This window comes from Cannabis sativa, chromosome 6 (assembly GCF_029168945.1).
Source record: "Cannabis sativa cultivar Pink pepper isolate KNU-18-1 chromosome 6, ASM2916894v1, whole genome shotgun sequence".
Classification (NCBI taxonomy): Eukaryota; Viridiplantae; Streptophyta; class Magnoliopsida; order Rosales; family Cannabaceae; genus Cannabis; species Cannabis sativa.
The window spans coordinates 44,237,595-44,260,709 of record NC_083606.1 but is presented as its reverse complement, the minus strand read 5'-3'; the positions used below and the strand labels follow the sequence as shown (position 1 = coordinate 44,260,709).

The 23,115-nt window shown below is 30.9% G+C and overlaps 1 protein-coding gene across 1 annotated transcript in view; it reads right to left on the bottom strand.

Annotated features, from left to right (window-relative positions):
• Positions 1 to 2,546: 2,546 nt before the first annotated feature.
• Positions 2,547 to 23,115, bottom strand: part of LOC133039270 (uncharacterized) — a 37,611-nt gene continuing 17,042 nt past the window's right edge. Inside the window, exon 2 of the mRNA XM_061118120.1 lies at positions 2,547 to 2,581. Within this exon, the coding sequence (XP_060974103.1) occupies positions 2,547 to 2,581 (35 nt within the window). The remainder of the gene's footprint in view (positions 2,582 to 23,115) is intronic.

The window sequence follows — 23,115 nt, the reverse complement described above, 5'->3', positions numbered from 1 at the left end:
GTTCTGACAAATCAGGGAATAAACTTTCGAACATATAATTAAGATTATATTCCACTGTGTTGACAACACTATAATCATTAACAAATTGATATGTTCTGGACTTAAATAGAATTCATATGTACATATAATCATGAAATAAATCATGTGAACCATGCAACATTAAATGTTATTTCTGATCTATATTAATAAGTAAATCTGATTATATTGAAATGAGTTTTGTTTAGGACATAAAACCCAACAGTTTTAGTATTAATAATTAATTATTTTTTAATTTTTATTGTTTTATTAATTATTAGTTATGTTTTTTTAGTAATTCTTAATTATTGTTTTAGTATTAACTATTAATTATTTTTTTAATCTTTATTGTTTTATTAATTATTAGTTATGTTTTTTTAGAAATTATTAATTATTGTTTTAGTATTAATTATTAATTATTTTTTAATGTTTATTGTTAAATTATTAGTTATGTCTTTTTAGTAATTATTAATTATTTTTTTAGTATTAATTATTAATTATTTTTTAATTTTTAATGTTTTATTAATTATTAGTTATGTTTTTTTAGAAATTATTAATTATTGTTTTAGTATTAATTATTAATTCTTTTTTAATTTTTTTTTATTAATTATTATTTTAGTATTAATTATTAATTATTTTTTTAATTTTTATTCTTTTATTGATTATTGTTTAATTATTAATTGTGAATTATTGTTTTATTTTTTATTGTTTTATTAATTATTGGTTATGGTTCTATTATTAATTATTAATTACTGTTTTATTATTTATTATTTTATTGTTTTATTAATTTATTAATTATTATTTTAATATTTTATCGTTTTATTAATAATTGTTTAATTTTTTATTGATTTATTAATTATTGTTTAATTTTTTATTATTTTATTATTAATTGTTGATAATTCTGGGTTTTTTCTTTTTCAGGGAACTCCACATCTAATAATTCTAGTGTCGGACCATTACACAGGCCGTGTCACATGGCGCGGCGGTAGTTATTACTACCTGAAGATTAAGGCTAAATTTCAAGAATTCAACCTATGGGAAAGGGTGAGGGAATCCCCTTTCAAACAATTTTTCGAGAGAGAGCCTATACAATTTTCAGGAGCATTTTTTCATTAGTTCATGCTTCACAAAATCAAATCTGACAAGCCGGACGAGGTGCATTTTTATGTGTGAAGGAAGAGATTTAGATTTGGCAGGGTGGAGTTCGGCTTCGTGACCGGGTTAAACTTGTTGCCCGGCCCTACTAAGGAAGACATTAAAGAGAAAGGAAGTTCTGACCAGTTGATTATGGAATATTTCAACGGTAATCCTTCGATTAGCTTCGGCCAACTGCGCAGAGTTTTTGAGAGCTGCACAGAAGTTGATGATGTCTACAAGTTGGGGATGGCCTTGTTTGTTATGGGCATCCTCACTGGTAAGGAGGAGAAGACTGTCGTTCCGCCTTTTGTCATAAGAATGGTTGATAACCTTCCATTCTTCTACGAGTACCCATGGGGAAAGATTTCTTACACCAAGCTAATGGAAACTTGTAATAAGGACTACTTGGATGTGAAGAATAAGATGTTGAAGAAGATTGAAAAGGGAGTTACTCAGAAGGAGGCAAAATACTCATCCTACGACTATACTGCAGCGTTGCAGTATTGGGCATACGAGGCCATCTACAGCTGGGCAACAAGTATACAGTGAGGAAGTCGCATTGCTTTCCGAGAATGGTGAACTGGGAGAGTAAGCTGAACACTACACTTGGGAAGGATGAAGTGATTAGATTATTTGCTAAAAATGTAAGTTTGTTACACTTTATGTTTAATTCATGTTAATTTCCATATATTATGTTAATATATTTGTTTTATTTTTCAGTTGACAGTGTACTCCATGTTATGTCCTCAGCCGAATGAGATTGAGTTTGTCAGTTACATCACTGGGGGTCAGTCGCCGTTATTTGTTGACTTGGAGGAACTTGTGTTGGGTGAGGATGGGCAACCAGCACAGGATGCTTTGCGAAGCCAGGCCGAAAAGCTTGCCTCCACATTGGAAGAACGAGCGGGTGCAGCCCGAATATTTAAAGACTCTACACCACCTCCACTGTCTCCACCACGTGCACCGTCTCTAGTTCCAGCTGGGTCTGGTGTTGACCCATCTGCAGCTTCAGTTCCAGATGAGTCTGGTGTTGACCCATCTGCAGCTTCTGTTCCAGATGAGTGTGGTGTTGACCCATCTGTAGCATCAAAGGATCCTCCCGTTCCCCCGTCAGCTTCTATTCCCAGCACCTCAAAGGTTCGCGATCCAGTATACCCTGCCATTTTGGCAAGGTTAGAGACTGTGGAGAGGGGACAGATTGCTTTGAGGGAAGGGCAGACCGTTCTGCTAAGAGGACAAATAGCGATTATGGATCAGTTGAAGACCATAATGAGGCTCCTGCAGGATCCTGGAAGGCCGGCAGCAAATTCACAGTCACAGCCACAGCCATAGCCACAGCCATAACCAGAAGAAGAGGCTCAGTCACCGGAAAATGACTTCATTCTCCCAAATGATTACAAACCGGATGATGATGACATGTTCTGTACACCTGAGAAGACGAATATCACCAGCATCAGGGATACTTAGGATTCTGAGGTACAAGTGTTAGAGACAGCTCCAGAACTCGTGGAGAACCGAAGGAAGAGAAAGCGGCCTAGGTGGTTCGATGAGTACACTGAAATGAAAAAGAAGTCTAGGGCTACTTTGACACTCGTCAATGCGGACCCATTTAGAGTGGTTGATCGGAAGCTGCTCAGGACTTTTCACAGTTTGGTACTCGGCCAGATTGGGAACAAGTACCCGAGAGAGTGCTTCACCGGTAGACACGATTCGACTTGGTTCCTCGAACTACATACTCTGAGGACATGGCTTGGGGACGATGTAGGTTTTTAAGAATTTTTTACTTCTTTTTCTTTTAGAGACTTTATCTAACTCTTTTTATTTAATCACTGACATATTTAATTTTCATGTTTTAGCATTTGGATGCGGCATTTCATTTGATGAGGAGGCGACAACACTTTTATCTGGAGGTCTACCCAAATAGATGTGTCATCATGCTGTGTATTTTCCCAGCAGGAGTTATTGCTCGGTGGGAAGCTGCAGGTGATGACCAAGCTAAATATCAGTGGGATGAGGGCATATTAGATTTGATTCGAAGGGGATGAAGTTCAATACTTGGCCAGTGGGAAGAATAAGGAGAGAATATATATGGCACTCTACTTCGATAGTGCAAGGCATTGGGTGACACTAGAGGTAGATCTGGATCATTGGTTGTTAAACATATTTGACTCGAGCCTCGGATCGATTTCCCCGAATGAATTGAAGAGTCACTTGGAAATGTGGGAAAAATTACTACCAACTTTGATGCTGCAGGGTGGCCTATTCGAGACTCATGACATGATCCTCGTGCCACAACTTACCGCCTCAGAGAGCCAGGTTAGAAGTTTCACTTCAAAAGTCATGGACCGGGACGTTGTTCGACATACAAAGTCAAGGTAACTTAATTACAATTGATTTTTTTGTTATTTAACTTGAATTTAATTTGCATACTTTTATTTATTTACTTTTTATTGTCTCATACACAGTGACTGCGGGATGTATGTGATAGAGCACATCGAGCATAGTATGCTAGTGACTACGTTTGATAATGTGCACGGTGACAATATGAAGAAATTTAGAGAGCGGTGGTGTGTAGATTTGTTTTACCAGAATTTAGCATGAACAAATGTGTTCTTTTTATTTGGTATTTATTAAGATAACAATGTAACTAGTTTTCTTTATTGGTATGTTTATGTCTTTTTAAGACTTCATACAAACTTTATGCCTTTCTTTCATGCAACAAATTATAATAATTATGTCAACATAAAATATCACAAATTCTAATGTTTAAAATAGTCCAACATTAATTCAATAACAATACATAATAGTCCAAGACATCACGATACGAATAAACTAAAATAGTATTTTTAACCTTGGTAGGTACAAGTGCTTCTGTTGTGCCCCTTGGCACCGCACTTGCTACAATTTCGTGATTTGATAATCCTTTCACTGTTACAAGCAATTCGGTTGTTCTTAATGTTGGGTTTTATGCCCTAAATAAATTTTATTTCAATATAATCAGATAAACTTATTAATAAAGATCAGAAATAACATTTTATGTTGCATGGTTCCCATGATTTATTTCATGATTATATATATAATGTATGAATTCTATTTAAGTCCAGAACATATGAATTTGTTAATGATTATAGTGTTGTCAGCACAGTGGAATATAATCTTAATTATATCCTCGAAAGTTTATTCCCTGATTTGTCAGAACACTGGATTTAGACTGACATGGTATAATCAGCGATAGGTATTCTTACACCTTGGATAAGTGTTATGTCCTTTCCACGGCATTGGCAAAGTTTACCAGTATCGGATGTATGGAGTATACATCGGAAGGGACTGATATTGAACTTTGATTAGATATATTAAAATTTACCGTAATATTTATTCAATTCAATATCACCCGTTGATCATAGATCATATGATCTAAATCCTGATATGGTTAGGTTCGATCTCAAGAGTATTATACATGTTCTTTGATTTGTTAGTTAAGCCTGTTGGGTTTTATGCCCTAAATAAAATGCATTTCAATATAATCAGATTTACTTATTAATAAAGATCAGAAATAATATTTTATGTTGCATGGTTCACATGATTTATTTCATGATTATATATATAATGTATGAATTTTATTTAAATCCAGAACATATGAATTTGTTAATGATTATAGTGTTGTCAGCACAGTGGAATATAATCTTAAATATATGTTCAAAAGTTTATTCCCCGATTTGTCAGAACACTGGATTTAGACTGACATGGTATAATCAACGATAGGTATTCTTACACCTTGGAAAAGTGTTATGTCCTTTCCAGGACATTGACAAAGTTTACCAGTGTCGGATGTATGGAGTATACATCGGAAGGGACCGATATTGAACTTCGATTAGATATATTAGAATTTACCATAATATCTATTCAATTCAATATCACCTGTTGATCCTAGATCAAATGATCTTAATCCTGATATGATTAGGTTCAATATCAAGAGTGTTATTCGTGTTCTTTGATTTGTTAGTTAAGCCTACTTTTGGGTCAGGGTGATACATACATTTTGGGAACACGGTAGTGCAATAGAGTGGGAGCGCTAGCATAAATATGGAATCTATAGCTTCTATCTGGCGAATAGAAAGTAAAGGATGATTTCCTTCGAGCTTAACCAAACGAAAATAAATGGTGGAGTACTCATTTCACTTAGCTGAAATATCATTTATACATGGTTAAGTGTTTTAAGGATAAATACATTGTCAGGTGGTACGGTAATTTAATCACTTTACAGTGTAAATCATCTATATAGAGGATCATTGATCAAATTAGGATTATAACAATGGATAACTAATGACGTATCTATATCGTGGAACATATAGAACGTTCTATATGACTGAGAGTGCAATTCCAAGTTCTAAGAGTGGATTCAATAAGGAATTAATAAGTTAGGGAATTTACTTGGTAAATTCGGTTCGACTAATTGGAAGCTCGGTTATATAGACCCATGGTCCCCATACTAGTTGAGACCATACTTCTTGTAAGACTCAGTTAATTGATTTTGATGAATCAATTATAATTCTAAAGTTAGACTATGTCTACTTTATGAATTTTCACTAAGCAAGGGCAAAATTGTAAAGAAAAGAGATTCTAGGTTTATTTATTAATTAAGATAATTTATATGTCTAAATTAATAAATATATTAAATGAAAATATTATTTAATAATTATTCTTAAGTTATTAAATAATTAGAATTGGCATTTGAATGGTTAAATTGGAAAATTGGCATTTTTGAGAAAATGGGAATGGAAAATAACAAAATGGGAAAGTTGCAAAGTGAGGCCAAATTTCATTATATGGGCCGCCCAATATGCATAGGCTTTTACCATTTTATTTTTCCATTATTTTAATGCCATACAATTCTAACCTAAACCTAGAGGGCATTCTATAAATAGAAAGTAATGGCTTCAGGAAACAACACACAATTGCATCTCATTCTTTTCAGAGTGAATTCCTGAGCCACCGCTTTCCTCTCTCTTTTCTTCTCTATTTCGAAAATTCCTTGAGTGATAGAGTAGTGCCCACACACATCAAGTGGTACCTCAATCATAGCATGTAAGACTGTGGAAAATCAGCATCAAAGGAGAGAAGGAGATCCAGATTCAGATCTTGATTATGCTCTACTACAGAAAGGAATCAAGGGCTAGAGATCTAAATGGAAGGAGTCATAATATTCCACTGCACCCAATGTAAGGTTTTCTTAAACTTTATATGTGTTTAATTTCATTGTTTTAGAATTCATATTAGGATGTTAATAAAACATACTTGGTAGTAAATCTAGATCTTGGTAAAATATTTCCAACAACTGGTATCAGAGCCATGGCAATCATTTACTTTCATGTAATATGAATTAAAACAATGTTTTATATGTTTTTTGTTGATTTGGATGGTTTCATGTTGGTTTATGTACTTATATGATGAATGTATATGTTGCACGAATTTTTTCCATGAAAAATATTTTTTCTATTTTTGAAAATATTTTATTTGGATTCCTTGTGAAAAATTAAGCAATTTTTCGTTTTTACGGAACTTAATTCCAATGAAAAACGAAGAAGATATGAATTTTGGAAGATTGGAAATTATGGCTGCTGCATGCAGCCTATCCTGGCAGCCCCCTACAAATTGCGAATTTTTTCCCAAAAATCCAATTTTTTATGGGATTATTTCCCAAAATCTGATATTTTCAATTTTAGATTTTTTCAATTTGGAATATTTCCAATTTTAAATATTTCTAATTCGAAATATTTCTAATTTTAAATATTTCCTATTATGGTAAGATTTAAAAATTTGTTAACTTCTTTAATATTTATATATTATTTAATTATAAGATTAGAAATTTTGATATTTAATATATTTTAAATTAAAAGATAACTTTGTCTTTTTATTTAAAATATTATATTAAAATTATCTTATATGACAAATTAAATAATTAATAAATTTGAAATTAACATAGATATTTTTATAGATATACACACCATAATATTTTCAAATTCAAAATTTGTTATTTTGTTAAATATTTTATTATTGATAAATTGATGTCGCCTAATTAGTTACACTGTAGTCGCGGTAGTAAACGGGCTATATGTCGTATTCACAGGGAGAAAAAATACACTCAAAAGGACAGTCAGTAATTTTATGAGAATAAAATAAGAACCTTGAATGTGATGTGAGAATATTAAGAAAATAATTTTTAAAAATTAAACAAGTAATTAAAATGAGAAGTGATCAGAAAATGATTATGGAAGACACAAGCTTTGTACATACAATTATATTTTCCTAATAAAATTGATTCTTTAACTTCAACTATAATTCTACACCATTAATTATAGTTGGAAAATGTGTATAATTAAGCTCACTAGATAAATATGTTCTCTAATTAAATTAATACTACTTCTAAAAATACTATCATATTATATAATTTAAATCGACAAAATACCACCAGGAGAATGCAGTAAAAATCATATAACATAATAAACACCCTAATAATTAATAGCCTCACTTACATAAGAAAAGCATGACTGGACTTATATAAAAGGTACTATTAAATTTAAAGTGTAATTTAGAAGAAGAGAAATTTAATATAACAAATGTGAAAATGAAGAATAAAGAGAATCAATATATTAGAAGAATTAAAACTTGCATAAACTTACACTTGAGTCTTGCCAAAGAAATTAGCCTAGAAAAGGCATTGTCTTTACACCAAAATTAATAAAGCAAAATAAAGAAGAAGAAAAGAAAAGATATAATTTTGGTATAATAACTTTAGGTAAAATCTGATGCTTTTTACAATAACAAAGGGTGTTATTTATAGTGAAAATTGGCTCTCCAAAATGGTATTTTTCGTGTACCATTTAGTGGGATAGATGGCTAAAACAACTACTGAAGTGGAGTAGTGTTTTCTGGTTGCAATTGATGGGGTCCGCATCTACTGGAGAAGGCAGGCATGACCCACTACACGAACAAAGCTGTGAAGATAATGTTGGTTGTTGCTGTCAAACTTGAGTTATGGGCTTGTCTTCATTCTTGGCCCAGTTAGAAATTAATATTTGAGAGATGACATGGGCATGGATAATTCACAAGGTTTGGAATAATAATTGATGGTAAGCAAAGTGAATGACTTGGCCTTGCACCATTGCCTCTCTTTTGCAAAAGTACCAACTATTGAGTTGGGTTTCCAAGCTCCAAACATACCAATATTTTACTAACTCAAATTTGAAAAATAACACAAAATTAAGATAAATTAAATATTTTCAACTAAAATAAATTTACCATTGATAACATGAAATATTTAATTTATATTAATTTAATATGCATAAATAAAGATTTAAAATGTACAAATTTGAGTCTTGATCAATAAATTATAAGTTTAAAAATGATATTTTTCTATATATATCATTTTTTTCCTTATTGAAAATTTATAAATCATATCTTAAATATTTAAATAACTTAGATATTTTGTAGAAATTTGAATATTGCTTAATTTGAGATATTTTGACATATAATTATAGTAATTATTATTTATTTATTATTTTATTCCTAAAATAATAATTATCTAACAAATCTATTTTAAAATTGGTTTATTTTATTAAATTATAAGATTTGAAAATGATTTTGAAGATTTTTTCCTTTCAAATCATTGATCTTATTTGATATTTAATTTAATTTGATTCAAATAAACCTAGATATTTTAAAATTAATTTCCTTTATTTTTGAGATTTTAAGGTTTGTTTTAACAACCCTAAATTTTCAAAAATTTAGTTGGTTAGTTTAAGAATAATAATTTAATTATATTAATATCTTATTTCACATCTGTTGTTACATGGACAATGTTTGTTTATTTATTTATATTGTTTATTCAAATTTTTTTTTTTAACAAACCTATTATTTATTTGATCTAAATTGCTATGATTAACTTGTTGACAGATCTAATGATCTGATTTTAATCATAGTCTAATTGTCAATAGATCTTATAAATAATTTGTAACAAGTAAATTTTGTACTTCTTTCATCTGTGTAAACCTAGTAACATGATAGGGCCCATCCAAATCATTTGACCTGTGTGAGCCTATATGTTTGCTATTGGGCTTAGATGCATATAGGAAGCCCATTTAAGTTTTACTAAGTAAATGGACTAGGTTGCTAAAATAAAATTTGACATAAGTAATTTTATTTCGGCCCAATTAGATTTGGGCTTATTCAATGAATAACAATTGTTTATTTAAAGGTTAAATTCCTCTCTTTTGGGCCTTGTTTGAGAGTTGGGGGCCAATAGAAGTGTTTACGACATACTGAACCCAACTCCCCCTCACATGAACTACCCCAATTGTGAAGGCCCATTTTCCTTATTTAAATAATTGTATTAGGTTAATTATATTAGTCTAACCTAATTAAAATTGAATTAGGAACATAATTAACTTTTAAAATATATGAAATTTATTTTTCATTTTAATATTTTAAAGTTAATTTTAGAAAAACACTTAGTTAATGATATATATTCTAGATAGTTATTTCTAGTACTAATTATTATTTATAATATTAAATAGGAAAATATCATTGATTGTGAAATTAATTGTTTCATAATTAATTTTGGTACAATCTAAGTTTAGTATATTCTCCTAGTATTAAAGTAGAATTAATAACTAAGTTTCTTCTATACTTAATTATTTTTTTCTTGAATTTAATACATTTAATTAAATTGAAAATTTCAATATCCAAGTTGATTTTCATCATGATACTTAAATATTGTTATTTTCATGTTATTTAATTAAAGTTGAAAATTACCTTAAGTTTGGAATCATATTTCAGAATAACTTAAAGCTGAATAATTTTCAAAATATATTTTATTTTATTTTATTAATCTTTTACCCACAATTTCGAAATTGCATTTCTTTAATGTAGAAATTTCGAATTTTATTTGAAAAATAGATTAAAGTTGAAAATTATTAATTTTAATTTTGGACCAACTTAAATCAATGATTTTTTCATTTAATGATTAATTAAAATAAATGAACTGAAATATAATTAGAAATTGAATTAATTAGTCAATGAAATTCTAGATGGATATTATCTGTTTTGCTTGAAGTATTTTTCTAGGGTATTTAATTAAATAGAAAATTAATATTTAAGTTGATTCTTAATCATGATACTTAAATATTTGAAATTTTTCTTAAATATTTAATTAAATAGGAAAATTATATTTTTGTTGTAAATTAATTTTATTAATTTGGGCCAACATAAATTAAGATAATTTTTCCAGGATTTATTTTTATTTTATTTTAAAGCATTTTCGAAAGTAGTATTCTTATACACTTAATTTTTCGAAATGCAATATATATTTACAGAAAATTAAATTTGAGTTGTAAATTAATTTAAATTAATTTTGAAACAACTTAAATTGCATATTTTTCTAAATATTTATGGAAATTATTACTAAGATGGAAATAATTCACGTTATTTTTATATTCATCTAAGTATAATTTATAAATATTAAATTAAAATTTATATTTAGAATTTTTCATTCTAAATTGGAAATTTTAATTAAATAAATATATATTTAAAATAAATAAATTAAAATAAGTTTCAGAAGAAAATACAACTTTCATTAAATAATTAGCTTTATTATTAGGATATTCGATCTCCATTGTTGGTTTTACATAGCTATTGTTTTAGTGAGTAATCCTCCCTAATGGAGGAACGTTCATTAGCAAGTTAGCACCGTTTAATCTCGAAAGATAAGTAATCTTGTAAGTTTTTTATATGGTATTGATCACCCTAATGGTGGCGACTGTATAAGACTTGCAAGAATATGAAACAATGGTGGAAGCTCATAAGATAGAATAGCCTTGACTCTCGCCTAAACGGGACAACGCGGATTCCAATTTTGATCGAATAAAAGGTTGCTAGAATGTTTATCATTTTAGATGAGCTGACAACTCTATTCAATGGATGGTAGCTTTGACTCTCGCCTAAACGGGACACTGATATCAGTTTGTTGAAGACCTTGGAAATTATTTAGGATTGTATGTTTTAGTATTTTCACTTGTCATTCCTACTACCTATGTGATTAATAATTTCTGAATTGTGTATGAAATTATATTGAACCATGTTATTAAATTGTAGTTTAATTTCGAATCTTCATTGTTGGTCTAACTTGGTTTGTTTTTCTAATGAGATAAATCCCTAATGGATTTTCACCATTAGACAAACATAATAGTGTTAGATCTCGAAAGATAAATATTGTATATGCAACATCTAGCTGTTCATCAATTGATGACACCTTAGACTAGTATTTTACAATATGAAACAAGAAGATTGTATAAATAAGATTACTTTGACTCTCGCTAATCGGAGCATCGTTGGATTCTTATTTAAAACAAAATTATCCTAATTCCTCTTAGCTTATTCATTTCGAATTAGCTCAATGACATATCATTGGATGAATGCGATTATATTCCCGAAATGATATAAATCCTCAATCTTAGAAATCTCATACTTGTATGGACAAATCAACTTAGAGTTAAATTAGTAGTAGTGGTCCAAGAAAGAATTACTCATCATACAGTTACACTTTCACAAGTGTTTCATAACCATTTTCTATCAATGGATTCAAACTGTATGAGTTGAGTATTCTGTGACCAGAATCCACTTGCACTATTCTAAGAACTCTTTGATGTAACTAAATCAAGTCATCAAGAGACACAACCAAATAAATATATGGCTTTTGTATCTTGTTCATAGTGGTTTTGACAAGATCAATCTCTGCAAAGAGTTAATATGCCTATATCCACTGAAAGTAAGTTCATCTCATTCGCAGATGGATGTACATTCAGGGGTGGATATGAGTTTTCGTTGTATTCTTAAAACGATCACTCTAGATTTTACCTTATGCAAAAGAAATTTGAAATGTTTGAAAAATTTCATGAATTTCTAGCAATGGTGAAAAACTATCAAGGTAAGTGGTTAAAGATCCTGCGAACTGATAGGGGTGGAGAAATAGTTAGTTGATATGCAGTTCAAAGATCATTAATTTGATTTTTGAATTATATCCAAACTTACCTCCCCAGAAATTTGATTTGCATATTGATAATTAGTTACTAGTCGTTGCCTGAATCCTTTTATGGTAATATAATTTCAGAATGATGTAATGGTTGTATACTTAATGTAAATCATTACTAGATTCATGGATGACCTAATCAAAATCTTAAGAAAAGCTAGAACTGCTAACCTTGGTTTGCATGTTTGTTAGCTATTCTAAGTGATTAGGGGTGGACCACACCATAGTCATTAGATAAGAAAGTGTTTGTTTAAACAAATACTACTTTTCTAAGAAAATGACTAAGTCTGAAAATAAAGTAGCAAATAAAGGAGATAATTTTTTTCTTGATTCCAGAAGTGTTCTATCATCTTATTTGACATATGATGAACCCACTGCCTCTGTTGTCTTGACACAACCGAACAGGTCAATACCATTTAGTTTTCTTAGACATAATTCACGGTACCTTGTTGTAGTGGGAGAGTTTCTAGAAACTCACCTTCTTATGACTTGGAAGACACTAGGGATTAAAATCCATTGTGAGTTTAAACAAGTAATGGCTTGTCAAGATAAGAAACTAAGAAGAAAAGCCAAGAGAACTATAGTTTGATCCATTCACATGGAGTAACCTAAAGTTTTCTATTACAAGTACATAAAAGGAAATTTTCGTTAATAAGTCTATTCAATGGACTTAACAAAATTTCCTGTTCCTAGTATTATAGGTTTGAGTTTATCTAAACCTATGGCTCATGGTATACCTGGTTAATTACTTACTCTAATCCAAGCAACTTACTTTAGTAAGATGCTGAAGCGTTTTCTTTCCAATGGCAATCAATAGAAGCTTCACAACTTCTAAGCATAGATTTTATTTATTTAAGGAAAAGTCTCAGCTATTCCAGAAAACATAAAGCCATGAAAGAATTTCTTAAATCAAGAGTGAGAAGTCTCAGATATGCTTTAGTAAGCCTTAGACCAGACACCTGCTGTTGAGTGGGAGTAATGAGCAGGTATTAGATTAATCCAGGAGAGGAACATTGGAAGACAATCAAGTAAATCTTAAGATTAAGAAGAGGAACTATATGTTAGTCAATAAGGGTGTGTTTAAAACTCTTAGACAACACCACATCAGATTTCAAGACTTGCCTTTGTGCTAGAAAGTCTGCTGATAAAATGGTGATTACTCTGGGGGTGGAGTAGTGATTTTGGAGAAGTGTAAAAACCTATCTGAAGTCTCTTAGTCTACCAGAAAGAGACTGAATGTTAAAGTTTCATGAAAGGAACTTATTCAGTCTAAGGAAAGTTCTATACATTTGTGGCACCGTTCCAACTTGCCTTAACTACTAGTGTTACTTCCTGAATAACCAAGAAGTAGTTGCCAAAAGTATAGAATCCAGTATCCCAAGAGAGTAGACATATAGAGAGGAATTTCACATTATCAAGGATTTTGTGATTAAGGAAGAGTAATGGTGGAGAAGAGGTTGTGTTTAATTCAACCTGTAAGATCCTATTACGAGGAGTTTACTACTACTACACTTGATTTGTATATCAAGGTGTTAATGATTATTTGGAATGCACATTTTGTTTTATATTAGTGCAAGTGGGAGTTTGTTGGGTTTTGTGCCCTAAATAAAACCCATTTCAATATAATCAGATTTACTTATTAATAAAGATCAGAAATAACATTTTATGTTGCATGGTTCACATGATTTATTTCATGATTACATATATAATGTATGAATTCTATTTAAGTCCAAAACATATGAATTTGTTAATGATTATAGTGTTGTCAGCACAGTGGAATATAATCTTAAATATATGTTCGAAAGTTTATTCCCTGATTTGTCAGAACACTGGATTTAGACTGACATGGTATAATCAGTGATAGGTATTCTTACACCTTGGAAAAGTGTTATATCCTTTCCAGGACATTGGCAAAGTTTACCAGTATCGGATGTATGGAGTATACATCGGAAGGGACCGATATTGAACTTTGATTAGATACATTAAAATTTGCCGTAATATCTATTCAATTCAATATCACCTGTTGATCCTAGATCAAATGATCTTAATCCTGATATGATTAGGTTCAATCTCAAGAGTGTTATTCCTGTTCTTTGATTCGTTAGTTAAGCCTACTTTTGGGTCAGGGTGATACGTACATTTTGGGAACACGGTAGTGCAATTGAGTTGGAGCGCTAACATAAATATGGAAGCTATAGCTTCTATCTGGCGAATAGAAAGTAAAGGATGATTTCCTTCGAGCTTAACCAAACGAAAATAAATGGTGGAGCACTCATTTCACTTAGCTGAAATATCATTTATACAGGGTTAAGTGTTTTAAGGATAAAATACATTGTAGGGTGTTACGGTAATTTAATCCATTTACAGTGTAAATCATCTATATAGAGGATCATTGATCAAATTAGGATTATAACAATGGATAACTAATGACGTATCTATATCGTGGAACATATAGAGCGTTCTATATGACTGAGAGTGCGATTCCAAGTTCTAAGAGTGGATTCAATAAGGAATTAATAAGTTAGGGAATTTACTTGGTAAATTCGGTTCGACTTATTGGAAGCTCGGTTATATAGACCCATGGTCCCCATACTAGTTGAGACCATACTGCTTGTAAGACTCAGTTAATTGATTTTAATTAATCAATTATAATTCTAAAGTTAGACTATGTCTACTTTATGAATTTTCACTAAGCAAGGGTAAAATTGTAAAGAAAAAAGATTCTAGGTTTATTTATTAATTAAGATATTTTATATGTCTAAATTAATAAATATATTAAATGATAATATTATTTAATAATTTTCTTAAGTTATTAAATAATTAGAATTGGCATTTGAATGGTTAAATTGGAATATTGGCATTTTTGAGAAAATGGGAATGGAAAATAACAAAATGGGAAAGTTGCAAAGTGAGGCCCAATTTCCTTATATGGGCCGCCCACTATGCATAGGCTTTTACCATTTTATTTTTCCATTATTTTAATGCCATACAATTCTAACCTAAACCTAGAGGGCATTCTATAAATAGAAAGTAATGGCTTCAGGAAACAACACACAATTGCATCTCATTCTTTTCAGAGTGAATTCCTGAGCCACCGCTTTCCTCTCTCTTTTCTTCTCTATTTTGAAAATTCCTTGAGTGATAGAGTAGTGCCCACACACATCAAGTGGCACCTCAATCATAGCATGTAAGACTGTGGAAAATCAGCATCAAAGAAGGAGAGAAGGAGATCCAGATTCAGATCTTGATTATGCTCTACTACAGAAAGGAATCAAGGGCTAGAGATCTCAATGGAAGGAGTCATAATATTCCACTGCACCCAATGTAAGGTTTTCTTAAACTTTATATGTGTTTAATTTCATTGTTTTAGAATTCATATTAGGATGTTAATAAAACATACCTGGTAGTAAATCTAGATCCTGGTAAAATATTTCCAACAAAGCCTACTTTTGGGTCAGGGTGATACGTACATTTTAGGAACATGATAGTATAATTGAGTGGGAGCGCTAACATAAATATGGAGTCTATACTTTGTATAGGAATTTAGAAGTGAAACGATGATATCCTTCGAGCTTGGCTAAACAGAGATAAATGGTGGAGATCTCATTTCACTTTGCTGAAATATCATTTATACGGAGCTAAGTGCTTTAAGGATAAAATACATTGAAGGTGTAACGGTAACTTAGTGCCTATTCAATTTAGATCATCTATTAGAGGGTCATTGATCAAATTAGGATTATAACAATGGATAACTAATGACGTATCTATATCGTGGAACATATAGAGCGTTCTATATGACTGAGAGTGCAATTCCAAGTTCTAAGTGTGGATTCAATAAGGAATTAATAAGTTAGGGAATTTACTTGGTAAATTCGGTTCGACTTATTGGAAGCTCGGAATACTAGTTGAGACCATACTGCTTGTAAGACTCAGTTAATTGATTTTGATTAATCAATTATAATTCTAAAGTTAGACTATGTCTACTTTGTGAATTTTCACTAAGCAAGGGTGAAATTGTAAAGAAAAGAGATTATAGGTTTATTTATTAATTAAGAGACTTTATATGTCTAATTAATAAATATATTAAATGACAATATTATTTAATAATTAAGTTTTAGCTATTAAATAATTAGAATTGGCATTTAAATGGTTGAATTTGAAAAATTGGTGTTTTTGAGAAAATGAGATGCAGAAATGATAAAACAGCAAAATTGCATAAGTGAGGCCCATTATCCAAAGCCCATGGCCGGCCACACTTAATGGGTTTTATCATTTATTTTTTTTCATTATTTTAATGCCAAATGATTCTAACTTAAACCTAGGTGGTTACCTATAAATAGATAGTGATGGCTCTCATTCACACTTAACTTTGTTAACTTTGTTAGATGAAATTTGAGCCTCCTATACTTTTCTCTATAGCCGAAACCACTTCTCTTCTTTTCTACTTTAATTTCGAAATCCTTGAGTGATAGAGTAGTGCCCACACACATCAAATGGTATCTCAATCATAGTGTGTAAGACTGTAGGAGAATCCAAACAATAAGAAGGAGAATCAACATCAAAGGAAGGAGAGAAAGAGATCCAGGTTCAGATCTTGGTGATGCTCTGCTATAGAAAGGAATCAAGGGCTAGAGATCTGAACGGAAGGAGTCATTATATTTCGCTGCACCCAATGTAAGGTTTCCTAAACTTTATGTGTTTATTTCATTGTTTTAGAATTCATATTAGGATGTACATGGTAGTAAATCTAGATCCTGGTAAAATATTTCCAACACTTAATTCTTCCAACCTTTTGCTTCTTGGGTCGCCCTACTGGTTGCTTCTCAACAGGCACTCCAACTGTCATATTCTTGTTAGGTTTTATGCCCTAAAAAAAACTCCATTTCAATGTAATCCATTTTATTCAACATCAATAAAGAAACAGAAGTATTTTTCATTCATTTGTGTATGTTTTGGATAACCTTATCAATTGCTTGTCTATTTGATTTATAAATTCATCTGAAACCCTTTTCACATACTTAATCCTGTTTATTGTGTTGTCAACACATTGGAACGTAAACATGACTATGTGAATAAAGTTTCCTAGATTTATCAGACACAGGGTTTTACTGATATGATAATCTACAACAGAGTTTACTTGCATTTGGAGAAATGTTATGTTCTTTCCAGAGCATTGGTTAAAGTAAAGCTCGGGTTGGGTGCATGGAGTATGCATTAGAAGGGACCAATATTGAACTTTGACTTATATTTATTAAACTTACCGTAATATCTATTCAAGTCAATATCGCCTAGTTGATCCTAGATCAAATGATCTTAATACTGTTATGATTAGGCTCAATCTCAAGAGGTTATTCGTGTTCTTTGATTTGTTAGTTAAGCCTACTTTTGGGTCAGGGTGATACGTACATTTTGGGAACACAGTAGTGCAATTGAGTGGGAGCGCTAACATAAACATGGAATCTATAGCTTCTATCTGGCGAATAGTAAGTAAAGGATGATCTCCTTCGAGCTTGACCAAACGAAAATAAATGGTGGAGTACTCATTTCACATAAGCTGAAATATCATTTATACGGGGTTAAGTGTTTTAAGGAAAAATGTGAGGCCCAAATCCACATTGCCTAGGCCGGCCACTTTTATAGGTTTTTTCATCTGATATTTTCATTATTTTAATGCCAAATAATTCAAACTTAACCCTAGTGGAATGCTATAAATAGATAGTGAAGGCTTCAGGAAATTTACACTTTTACTTACACTTTCCTTCAGAGAAAAACCTGAGCCTTCTCTTTCTAAACCCTAGCCGCCACTTCATACTCTTCTTCTTCCTTGAAATTTCGAAATCACTTAGTGTTAGAGTAGTGCCCACACACAGCAAGTGATACCTCAATCATAGTGAGGAAGATCGTGAAGAAAGACATTCAACAAGAAGGAGTTTCTGCACTAAAGAAGGAGAGAAAGAGATCGAGGTTCAGATCTTGATAATACTGTGTGACAAAAAGGATTCAAGGGTTAGAGATCTAAACGGAAGGAGACATAATATTCCGCTGCACCCAATGTAAGGTTTCTGATACTTTATATGTGTTTATTTCATAATCGTTTTGGAAGTTCATATTTAGGGTGCTAATCAACATACTTGTGAGTAGATCTAAGATTCTGGTAAAATAATTTCCAACAACTGGTATGAGAGCCATGGTAATTGATTTGCTTGCAAAAAATTTGGACTTAAAACGATTTGTTTGATGTTTTGGATGGTATCATGTTGTTTTGAGTGTTGTTTGATGATTGATGTATGTTTGTGAATTTTCCTGAAAAATAATTGAATATCTGCTTCTGGAATTATTTTATTGGATAGTATGGAAAAAATTAAACAATTTACTTTTTTACAGAACTCAATTTCGATTTAATTTGAATTAGTTATGATTTTTTGAAGTTTCGAAAAATATGAGGGGTCGTGCATCTACCCACGCGCGCGCACGAGGGCTTGTCTCTCGGACAACACACGCACAGATAAGTTTTTGTTTGAAAACCGAGCCTCGCGTGCGCGGAGAGGCTGCATGCAGCCTCCAGCGCTGAGGATTCTCGATCATGCACCCTGATGCGCGCGCGCGGACAGTATGCAATGCATACTGTCCGTACAGCTCGCAATTTTTTTGTTTTTCTTCGATTTTTCATGCTATTTCATGGATTTAACTTTCGATTTTTTGTGTAGTTTTGTATTTTGATTTTTACTTTTCAATTTTCAAATCTAATATCAGAAATAAATTAATTTGAATTTTTTTAAATTTAATTTTAGATATTAGTGTAATTTGAATTTGAAAACAAGTAAATATCTATCTTTTTGCTTGATTTTATATCTTACTTTTAAATTTGATTATTTTATCTTATCTTTTAAATTTAAAGGTTTGATATTAAATGTTTTTTAAATTAATTTTTTTTTTAAATTATTTGACCTTATTTAAATTTAAAATAAGATTACTATAATCATGTAATTTTAAATAGAAGTAAGATATTTTGCTAATTTTTTAAATTTTTGTTATTTTATTTAAATTAAATTATAAAATCTCAAAAATATTTATTTATTTTTTTTATTTTATATTTAATTTATAAAATAATTTTAAAATTTAAAAGGTAGTTAGCAATTATTTTTGAAGTGATATTTAGGTTAGTTGAAACCTAATTTTTTAAAAATTGTATGTTTAATTTTAATATTTTTTTATTATTTTATTTTTAAAAAACCGAAATATTTTTTTATTATTTAAATATTTTCGAAAATAATTATTTAAAATAAAATAATTCCTACATCCAACTATCCAATTCATCTTGTTGCAGGAGTATGTGTTTTAGCTTGTATGTAAGTTTTATAAAACCTATTATTGCTTGATTGCAAATAGCCATGGTTAAATTGTTGACAGATCCAATGATCTGATTTTAACACATGGTTCAATTGGTCAAGTAAATAATTTGTAATAGGTAAATTTTACAATCTTCTTTCATCTGTGTATGACCAAGCAACATGATAGGATCCATCCAAATGTATGCCTGTGTGAGCCTATATGTTTAATTTTGTTATAGATGCATATAGGTTGTTGTTGCTAAATAAAATATCATAGTTTTTGATAGATTTTATTTAGGCCCATTTAGTTTTGGGCCTATTCAATTAATAATAATTGTTCATTTTAAGGTTAAATTCATCTCTTTTGGGCCTTGTGTGAGAGTTGGGAGCCATAGAAGTGGGTACGACATATGGAACCCAGCACCCCCTCCCATGAACTACCCCAATTGTGAAGGCCCATTTCCCTGATTTGAATAACTGTACTAGGTTAATTAAATTAGTTTAATCTAATAAAATTGATTAGCAACATAATTAATTTCATTATTTTTTAAATTAATTTAAGAAAACCATAGTTTAAAGAATATTATTCTAAGCTAAACTATATGTATTTTCTTGTATTTAATTAAATATAGAATTATAACCAACTAGATTCTTTTTGAAGCTTAATTTAAATTTTTCATTAAATATTCCTATTTAAGTTGAAAATTAGTTATCTCTAACTAATCAACTTAAATCTGAATATCTTTTGAATTTAAAATTTCAAAATTAAGTTGAGGAATTTTAGGAATTGGTTATTAAGATTCTTTAGATATTTTTAAGTTGATATTTTTTCAAATATTAACTTAAAATGGAATATTTTCAAAATTAAGTGGTTACAACTTAATTTTATATTTAATTAAATCTAATTTGAAGGATATTTAAGTTGAATTTTTAGATTCTTCTAAACAACTTAAACAAGATTTTTTCAAATTTGTTCCATTATTTTCGAATTTAAATAATAATTGAAATTTAATTAAAGTTTATTTTTTATTTAAACCAACTTTAATTTGTAATTTTTCATTATTATAATATGGAATAAATGATTAAATAAAATACATATTTTAAAATAATGAGCTTTAATCAAGAGACATTCGATCTCCATTGTTGATTTTACATAGTGTTTGTTTTAGTGAGTAATCCTCCCTAATGGAGGAACGTTCATTAGCAAGTTCGCACCGTTTAATCTCGAAAGATAAGTAGCTTTGTAAGTGTTTTATATGGTATGGATCACCCTAATGGTGGCGACCATATTTGACTTACAAAATATGAAACAATGGTGGAAGCTCATAAGATAAAATTGCCTTGACTCTCGCCTAAACGGGACAACGCTGAATTCCAATCTTGATCGAATAAAAGGTTGCTAGAATGATTATCATTTTAGATGAGTTGATAACTCTATTCAATGGATGATGCTTTGACTCTCGCCTAAACGGGACACTGTATCAGTTTGTTGAAAACCTTGGAAAATAAACTATGTTAGATTTAGTATTTTTATAACATATGTGATTATTTGTTATTTTCTGAACATGTGTATGAATTTATGAACCAAAACCTTACTTCTGTTTTATTGATGTGTTTTAGTGCCAATATGAATAACCCTTACCCCGATTCCCTCCTAGTTAATATCTTAGCAAAAGAACTCTATAGTGTGAAAATGCATCGTGGTAGTTGCATAAACTCGCACCTGTTGATGATGAATTTGAAGTTTCAAAAGGCAAATCTACTAGGAATTGATTTATCAAGAGAACAATGGGTCCAATTCATTCTTAATAGTCTTCCTCTGGAGTATAATGAATTTGTTGTTTCTTACATGATCAACAATTTCAACTCCTTCGAAATGGACAAGCTAGAAACAGAATTACGAGACGATGAACAGAATCTGATTGCAATGGGACCACCTGGGTTTGAAAATCTTAATCAGAGGAAAAGGATTAAGCATGAAGGCTCTAGCAAAGCTGCTTATTCAAGTACAATTATCAGACATAATCTTCTATGTTCGAATTGTAATGAAAAGGGACATCAAGAAGAACGATGTCCCCGGCTTCTAAATAATTCAAACGAAGGTAATGCTTTTGTCTTTGAATCATGTGTTTTAAAGAACGACAAATCCGCTTGGATTGTTGATTCTGGGTCTACTAACCATGTATGTTCTTCACTGCAGCTGCTTGAAACTTGGGAAAATCTGCTTCCAGAAGAGTTAAGCTTAAAGTTGGTAATGGCGAGTTCGTGTCGGTCAAAGCTAGAGGAAAAGCCCGCATCAAGTTTCAACAAAGATTTTTAATTTTAGAAAATGTTTTATTTATTCCAAACTGTAGTAGAAACTTGATTAGTGTCTCATGTTTGCAAACACAATCTTATATATTGAATTTTTCGAGTTCTTATTGTTCAATTTCTCGTAATGGATTTCAAATATGTGTTGCTTCCATGGAACAAGGGCTTTATGTTTTAAGACCAAATACACAAATCTCACTAAACAGTGAACTTCTCAATGTAGCTAAACCTAGAAACCTCAAAAGAAAAGAGATTGATAATGATGATCAAACTTATCTATGGCATTTATGTTTAGGTCATATAGGCTTTGATAGACTCAATAGGCTTACCAAAGACGGTCCATTGAAAAATGTCGTCTTAGGTGAATTGCCAGTATGCGAGTCCTGTCTGGAAGGAAAAATGACTAAACGTTCTTTCTCTGCAAAGGGAGAGCATGCCAAACAACCCCTAGGGTTAGTGCATTCCGATGTCTGCAGACCTTTGAATGTAAAAGTCCGAGGTGGTTATGAGTATTTTGTCACTTTCATTGACGATTACTCTAGATATAGTTTTCTTTACCTAATCCAAAAGAAATCTAAAACGTTTGAAAAGTTTCAAGAATTTCATGCTTTGGCTCAAAACCAATTAGGTAAAACATTAAAAATCTTGCGAACTGATAGGGGTGGAGAATATATGGATATGCAGTTCAAAGATCATTTAATTGAACTTGGAATTGAATCCCAATACACTGCCCCAGGCACTCCACAACAAAATGGAGTTGCGGAAAGAAGAAATCCCACTCTTTTGGAAATGGTTAGGTCTATGCTGAGTTATTCAACTCTGTCTACGTCCTTCTAGGGATATGCTATACAGATGGCTAATGACATTTTAAATGTTGTTCCATCTAAAGCAGTCCCTAAGACACCCGTCGAACTTTGGAATGGTCATACACCTAGTTTACGCTACTACAGAATTTGGGGGTGCCCTGCTCATGTCTTGAGAAAGAAAGAAGGCAAACGTGAATCACGAACTGAAGTGTGCATGTTTGTCGGAAATTCTAAAGAGACTAGGGGTGGACTATTTTATAGTCACAAGGATAACAAAGTGTTTGTTTCTACAAATGCTTCTTTTCTTGAAGAAAACTATATTAAAGACAACAAACCGAAAAGTAAAGTTGTTTTAGAGGAAATGCTTTCAGATATAACTCCTTCCAATGTTCCGTCCTCTTCCACTCAAGAAGAGGACAATCCCACTCCCTCA